General features: G+C 38.7%; 1 protein-coding gene across 1 annotated transcript in view; it reads left to right on the plus strand.

Moving 5' to 3' along the window:
* Positions 1-8,416, plus strand: part of zgc:66447 (SLAIN motif-containing protein-like) — a 42,738-nt gene extending 34,322 nt beyond the window's left edge. The window contains exons 8-9 of the mRNA XM_067456879.1: positions 5,400-5,682; positions 7,840-8,416. Of these exons, the coding sequence (XP_067312980.1) occupies positions 5,400-5,682; positions 7,840-7,909 (353 nt within the window). The 3' untranslated portion in view covers positions 7,910-8,416. The remainder of the gene's footprint in view (positions 1-5,399; positions 5,683-7,839) is intronic.
* The last annotated feature ends 134 nt before the right edge of the window (positions 8,417-8,550 follow it).

Consider the following 8,550-nt stretch of genomic DNA (forward strand, 5'->3'; position numbering starts at 1 on the left):
TAAACAGTTGAGTTGTACCGTTTTCGAATCCACTCAGCCGATCTCCGGGTCTGACGGTAGCACTTTTAGCATAGCTTAGCATAGATCATTGAATTTGATTAGACCGTTAGCATCTTGCTCAAAAAAATGACCAAAGATTTTCAGTATTTTTCCTATTTAAAACTTGACTCTTCTGTAGTTATATTGTGTACTAAGCGATTTTCTAGACCCATATGGCTAGGAGCTATACTCTCATTCCTGAAAATAGTCCCCAGCACGCTCCCTGTGCAAGCAGGTTGTCAGGTTGGTTATGTTGATGGAAGTTTGCCTATTTTCATGCACTGCGTAATATTGCGCCGCTGCAACAAAGTTCATTGATTATTATGCAGGAATGAGAGTATAGTTCTTAGCCATATCGGTCTACAAAATCACAACTTTTCATTTTGTGTCAGTCTTAGTACACGATGTAACTACAGAAGAGTCATGTTTTAAATAGGAAAAATATTGAAAAGCTTAGGTCATTTTTTTTTGAGCGAGATGCTAATGGTCTAATCAGATTCAATGATCTATGCTAAGCTATGCTAAAAGTGTTACCGCCAGACCCAGAGGTCGGCTGAATGGATTCAAAAACTAAACTGTTTGGGGAAGTTGGAAAATTTCAAAAATAGTGGAGTGTTTCTTTAAGACAACCCACTCTGTTTACGAGGATATTTTGTCATATTTTTGCATGTATGTGTCTGTTCAAGTCTAAAAAGATGAGGAAGAGAACTCAGGATCACACTATACCGTATGAGAGGCGGCTTTCTGTGCGTGCGTGCGCTCAGTGCGAGCTTGTGCTTGAATGGTTTAAAGTCATATTAAAATACACACAAAATAATCAAACAATTTTCACTTTTATAACAAGTATCTGAGTTCCGAATCTGAATGGTTTTTCGATTCCAAACCCTAATTGTTTGCAAACGCATTTTCAAGACAAGTAAAAAGTTTAATAAAAATCCTTTTATGCTTTATAAAACGTGAACTTATCTTGAGCTTGTTCACCTCTGCAACATGACATCATGACTTTGCGTAAACATACACGCCACTTTCTTAAGGAAAATGGCGTGTTATCTATACGCATTTTGAGCTATCCGCGTCTATGCCGTGTGATTCCACGTGTATGTCTACGCCCAAACAAACCATCATCTCCGCGTGCATGTCTACGCCGTGTGATTCCGCCAACCTGATCTGACAGAATGAATATTTATAGCCTAATTTTATATTTTGGAGCAACTAACTCCACTCCTACCCTAAACCTACCCACTCTCAACAATATAAAACACGTAACAGGCAAATAAATGTACAGTCACATGTATTAATTGCAAAAACTGACCAAAAAACTGAATAAAAGTACTAACTCATGTTGCATTCCAAGTCTTCTGAAGTCATACGATATCTTCATGTTAAGAACAGTGTTGATATGAATATATTAATCGTTTAAATGATGATCGTGCCCCTTTGTGAACAGAACACGCACGCACTCGATTTCTGTCTGATTCAAATGATACACGAGACGACAGGAGGGCCAATGGCATTTTACAATCAAAGCTGACGTAATGACGCAATTGGTCACGAGACGCACGACAGCCAATGCTGTCAAAGCTGACGTGACGTTTCTTCCGGCCGCAATATTTGAAATGTATTATTAATCTTTGGCGGATGGAGTCGACTTTCTGATCGCTTTTGGGGATTTTCTTCACACAAATCAATCGTTTGGCCTCGGGACACTTGGGATATTTTTACTTTCTGAATAAATTTTATCCTGTAAAATCCCAGTTATCCTGTTTTTTATAATACTCAAATGGGTAGGTTTAGGGAAGCGATTGCTACGCGTTCAAAATGTGTCTCAATATGTGTGTGTGTCCACAAGGTAAATTGATTAATAAACATACTAAATTATGTTTTTTTGAAAATGTAAAAATGCAGAATGTTTCTTGTGATGGGTAGGTTTAAGGGGCTGTGTGTGTGTTATGGGTAGGTTTAAGGGGCTGTGTGTGTGTTATGGGTAGGTTTAAGGGGCTGTGTGTGTGTGATGGGTAGGTTTAAGGGGCTGTGTGTGTGTTATGGGTAGGTTTAAGGGGCTGTGTGTGTGTTATGGGTAGGTTTAAGGGGCTGTGTGTGTGTGTGATGGGAAGGTTTAAGGGGCTGTGTGTGTGTGATGGGTAGGTTTAAGGGGCTGTGTGTGTGTGATGGGTAGGTTTAAGGGGCTGTGTGTGTGTGATGGGTAGGTTTAGGGGTAGGGACAGTGTAGGGGGGTAGGAAGAAACGGCGTTGATAAACATGCTAAAAAGTGATTATGCGTCTTTATAGCACACCAAAATGGCATACGAATTGGCGTGTCATACATACGCCATTTCATGAGATCAGTCTGACCACAGACCTTATTTCAGGCATTTAACCAAAAACTCGGAGCGATGGAACTGGAAGTGCTAAAATGCTAGCTTGATTCTGGGTTTTGGGCTATAAAATACATCATCCCTGCAGCACTCTTACAGCTTTGCCACTACCCAGTGAGGTGCAGTTTAATTTCCTCATCCAATTACTAAGAGTAATGTGACATGAATGTGGGTTAGTTTCGACCTACAGCCAACTCATATCCTTTGGGAATTTGGTTTAGAACCAAACAACAAGGTCAAAAAACTGCCACTGCAATGTAATTTTACACCGGATTAAGACCCTGGTCTCTCCTCTACACACCTTAAAAAGTCTTTCATTCTGCCCCTCTCTCTGGATATCCTGGGGCTGTTGCTTATCATGTTTTCTAGCTTGACTCTTTCACACACGCCAGTCTTTCCTGGAGGTCGCCCAAGGTTTTTTTCTGAAGGAATATGCCTCCTTTAGTCACTCCCTTTGAGACTGTTGTCTTGGACAGGATCTTGCTTCATCAGATGGCATCCAGCTTTCCTCAAGTATTTCGCCACATACTAAGACCTTCTTCCAGCTCAAGGTTTCCCTCTGACTCCTGGTCCAGGGGCCTCATACATGAAACACAATAATGGATTTGATTCTAAATTCCAAGGATTTCATCAAACGTGCTGAGAAAATCAGGATTTTAAAAAGGCGTAGGTCCACTGAATAGCATGCACATGAAGTTATTAAACCAGTGATTAAAATAATAAAGTTTAAAGATGAATAGAGAATATCTAATTGTTGTCTAATGCATCATATCCAGTACATTGTGTGTTAAAGAGCAGCATAATAACTGCATTGGATTGCATTTCTGAAATTAATTCACTGTTTATGATTTCCTGGAATATCTCACACACATGTTGGTCAGGAACCACGTCATTCCTGGTGCACATTTTTACTTCATCTATTTACTTCATCTGAACAATTAAGGCATATTTGTGAGCGACTATTGGTGGGAGTTAGGGGTGTGTGATGTATATCGTCTGTGACATTATCGTGATTGTTGTTTTAATGATGTGCGATCTGATATAGAGTATGTCCCTCACAAAAAACATAGAGAGCACACACATACATAATGTACTAGTAGGTTATAGTGCATTTAGAGTGCACACTTTCTCTGTGTGATTTAGTTATTAAAATTAATTTAGAAGGCTGCCTATATTCAAGATAAGGGGGCAAATGTACCTCTACGTATTTCAGATTTTTTTCATTTAATATAGTTAATCAATATCACAAAAAGTGATGTTTTTTTCCACCAAATATCAGCATGAGTATATGATTTTATACAACAGTTAGTGACTTACATCTTATACACATTATCGCCTGTTTTTGCTCTGTTTCGCCAATCGAAATTAGTTCTAAAAGAATCCACAGGACTGTTTTGGATCTCTGGCACTAAATGTCTGAATTTAAGACCCCATTTACTCTGCATGATTCAAGTGACCCAATTCCGAATTTTTCCTCTCATGTGGCACGGATCGGATATGACGTGAACGTGTAAGCAGGAAAAAAACCTATGAATTCCGATATCCTCAGATCGGATCCAGGCCTCACTCATATCTAGTAATAAATCCAATATGATTCGGATACGTGCATTTGCGTCTGCCATGTAAGCGGTCAAATCGGATATTCCCCTGTAAATGCGAGTCGTACGTCATTGAAAAAAGGACGGAGGCGAATGACGTCAACTCAGGTGGACACAAACTGCGATCAGGGGCTACTTTAACACAGTTTTCAGTTGCAATTGGGCGGGTTTTGTTGTGAAAAGGCTCCTCTTTTTCTCCACCTTACGAGAGAAATGTTTTGCCGACTATAAATATATGTGGAACAGTGCAGACAGCAAAACATTGTACAATCATTTTGTCTGCTTCCATTGCATATCGCACTGTTTTACTTCCTTTCACCGGTTAAGAACATCTTGGGCTGTTTTCCCTGTGTACAGTGTAAATGCAAATATCGCATACGGGTCACTTTTGAAAAGATGATGTAAGCGGGTCGTCAAAAAAATCGGATATAGTCACCAAATCGGAATTGTGCATCAAGACCTGCAGTGTAAATGCAGCCAATGATTCAATGACTTGAGACTCATTCATTCCTGAATAAATCGGTTGAAACTCAATGACTGACTTGTTAACAGTGACTTCCTACCACCTATTGGTGGTTTTAATTTCACATTTAAAGTATCTTTTCATTCAAGTCATTTCAATATGTCAATATTCAACGTTTTATGTTTAAAACATCAACACATTATTATGCCTTAGTAGCTGTGTAGCTGCAAGTTAAATGCATTCATGTCCCTCTGAGTTGCATTAAACAATCTGTGTAAATGCATCTAAACTCCACTTCAGATGCAGCTTCCTCTGCATTGCAAAGATTAATTTAGTTTATACTTATTTAATTGGTAACAACTGTATTGTCTTATTCTATTTTAATTTATTGATTGAAATGTAAGAATTTGACACAAAAGATTATGCACACATTTAATAAAAAATAAAATTATACACAATTAAAAAAAAAAGCTTTATATAGGTAAAAATCGATTTAAACTTAGTGGGAAAGATGATTTCTGTCAATGCTGTGAATTGAACACCACATAGAATATGAAGAATATCAAAAACATTAGGAGTCAGCTGTCCACAGCAGTCCAATAAACACACTACGCAAAATATCATCCAATTATCGTTATCGAGAAAATTCCAGAAAGTATTGAGGTTTTTTTTGTTGTCAATATCGCACCCCTCTAGTGGGAGGTAATGCACTTGTTCACATTGTGCATGGATTTAATATGAACAGCTATTTATATAGAGAGATGCATTTGTGTGTGTAAAGACATTTTGGAAGCTGTAGATCAATCTACGCAAGTATTTTTATAAACGAAATCTCTGGTCAAATTTAGACTGCTGGCTAAAACGCAATACCAATAACACTGATGAGGAAATTGCATGCGTGTGTGTGATTGGGTGCTCTTGCAGGTGTATCATCTGCAAGGATAAGGGGTGATGGCCAGTCCCCTCTCTATCTGCGGGCTCCCATGAAAGCTCTTAGTCCCGTGGGCTCGATGTCTGGAGTGCGACAGCATACCAAGGGGCCACCAGGGGCCCAGGGAGGGATGAGGAGGGTTCAGTCCCCGGGGCCCGCCAATGGTGTGGCATACTCGGGCTGCAGGAGCGCTGCCGTGGCCCGGCAAACGCCCGGAAGAGGCATGGCTCCAACATCGCCTTCTTCCAGAGGCAGACTTCCACAGACACCCAGAAGGTAACTAGCAATCAGCAAAATACACTGCCGCCCTACACTGAAAAAAAAGTGCATTGGATTTACATTATTTAAATGTGTACATCGGTCCCACATGAACCAATTAAAGGGTAAGTTCACCCAAAAATAAAATGAATGACTTGCCCTAATGTCAGTAGGACACAGTTTAAGATAAATATAAGATATTTTAATAATAATAATAATAATAATAATAGATTTTATTTATAATGCACTTTTCATTCCGAAGAATCTCAAAGTGCAATTTTATATTTGGTCCGAGAGCGTATGCAAGTGTATGCACACTATACTGTCCATGTCCAGAAAGGGAATAAAAATATCATCAAAGTAGTCCATATGAGACATCAGTGGGTTAATTAGAGTCTCTTGAAGCGTCGAAAATACATTTTGGTCCAAAAATAACAAAAACTACGACTTTATTCAGCATTGTCTTCTCTTCCGCGTTTGTTTTCAATCTGGAAACAAAGATTCAAACGGTTATGAATTAGTGTATTGATTCATGATTTGGATCGCCAATGTCACGTGATTTCAGCAGTTTGACACGCGATCCGAATCATGAATCAACACACTGATTCATAACCGTTTGAATCTTTGTTCATGTAACTTTTTAAAAACATTTTAAATGACTTGACTAGTTTCGAAGTGAATTTTATATGCCTCCCTGTCATGATTTAGACATTCAGTTTCATAATATTCATTCATCCACTTCAATTTCATTTACGTTAATATTACACAACTGAATTATAACACTGCACTATCGAGTTGACAAACTTTTAACTAGCAGTAGCACACATTAGCATCTTAAATGCTAAGCCTTAAAAGCTCTTTCATCAAAGCCGATTTGACATTAGGGTGCTTTCACATCTCTAGTTCGGTGCATTTGGTCTGAACCAAGGGCAAACAATTATACATTGTTGCATTTTTCAGCTTTTTTGGTTCCTTTTCACACCACACTGATTGCTTTGGTCCGAACCAGGCACGTGACAACATCCACATCGCTCATTGGCCATGGCGTATTTCCTAAACTGCTTTTCGATTGGTCAGAATTGACGTGTGGGAAAATTCCAACAGAAGAGGCAAAGCCAGCAAACTATAGTAACACTATGGAGAGACGACTGCGGGCTGGTTTTGTCCCTGGCCATAATCTACTACACTGTGTGTATTTACCACAGTATGCAAATACATTTCTATAATGAAGAGCGGATGCGACGTGAAAACAACGCTCTAATGCACTGCAGACGGCGAGCGCATCGCTCGTCACTTCAAGCGGAGGTGTACATTAATTATTAACTCTTGACATGCTCATCTTCAGAAAATATTTCCAACGATCTATCAGGTAATAATGTCATGCACACAATGTCAGCGCAGCTAACTACGGCAGCTGGTTCAGTCCAAAAATGATCAGTACTTTTGCAGTTGGTTCTGTTCGAGGTCGGATCACGTTCTCACCACAAACGAACCGCTCCAGAGTTCGTTTGAAAGCGCAGCGAGATCATCTCTTCAAGGAGGTCTCGGTACGCTTGTTTGGTCTGCTTTTGGTGCGCACCCGAGTGCGATTGCTGCTTTCAGATCTGACCAAACGAACCGCACCAAAGAGGGAAACGAACTCTAGTACGATTCAACCAAACTTAATAAGGCAGGTGTGAAAGCATCCTTAGTTGTTTTAGTCCACAGTCTAAGCAAAAGCTCCACTCTTCCCCACATTGGTAACCCACACTCATTTAAATCTTCTAATAATTCCAACATAATTTAATATTAAATTCTATTAAACACAATCAAGTCTCTCTTTTTCTCATCTTGCTAAAAAATACATTAAAAAAACACTTTTACATATAAATTAACGACATTTACTCGCTTGAGTTAGCCATATGCAAATCATGCTGGGAACTAACAAGCAAACCGAGTTTCAGTTAATGCAACGCAAATCATTCACGTTATCTCAACTCAAACGGATTGACTTCAATTAGACTTGTATTTATGTGGATTGAACACAATCAAATTAAGTTTGAACAAAATGTAAAGCAATTTTGTTGCTTTAGCTCATTTTAATTAAGCAATTTGAACCAGCAGTAAAAATATATTTTTTCAGTGATTTTGAAAGTTATTTGATATTGAGGTTATCTTGCTTATTTCCCTCCATAGCAGATCACTGGGAATGACCAAACCCTGTGCTCCAATCACTGATGAATCCTGGAAAGATGGTTGTTACTAAAGTCCCGAGACCTCCACCCGTCGTCCTTCACAGTGAAATCCAACATGGCACCACTGCCTAAAAAGACATGGCAGGAAAAATCAACACAGAGACCCTAAAAAAAGCCAGAATGAATCCAGAATCTCAATAATAAGGACCATGGACGAACGGTGGATCTGACTCAGAGACAGCAACATAAATTGTAATATTTGCTTGTTTGTCAGACATTATTGTGCTTTTAAGTTCATGCGAACAGGGAGGTTTGAAAAAGTACGAGAACTTGAATATTGAAAAAGGTTTGCGTCTTGTAATACATGTAGTTTTTGTGAAACAACGTGTGGAATTTAATTCCTAGATGCTGTGGAGTAACCCGATATTGATTTGTTGCATGTTTATCTATTTTTTAGAAATGAAGGCTATATGATTCCTATGTGGAGAAAAATGTTTGAGAATTTTTAAATGTGATGAAGGAATAGTTGTTTTTTGTAAAGCAAGAAATGTGTCTGTTTTGTATCAACAAAACATAAAGCAATATAGAAGAATTGTGCTCTCACAAATTGATCTTGAAGAAGAAAATAACTTGCTCTTTTTTATTTTTATTGAGATCACATCAATGTGCCAAGGTACATTACTACTGCAACACTGTTTCTTAATTCAGAGTG

This window comes from Pseudorasbora parva, chromosome 11 (assembly GCF_024679245.1).
Source record: "Pseudorasbora parva isolate DD20220531a chromosome 11, ASM2467924v1, whole genome shotgun sequence".
Taxonomy (NCBI): Eukaryota; Metazoa; Chordata; class Actinopteri; order Cypriniformes; family Gobionidae; genus Pseudorasbora; species Pseudorasbora parva.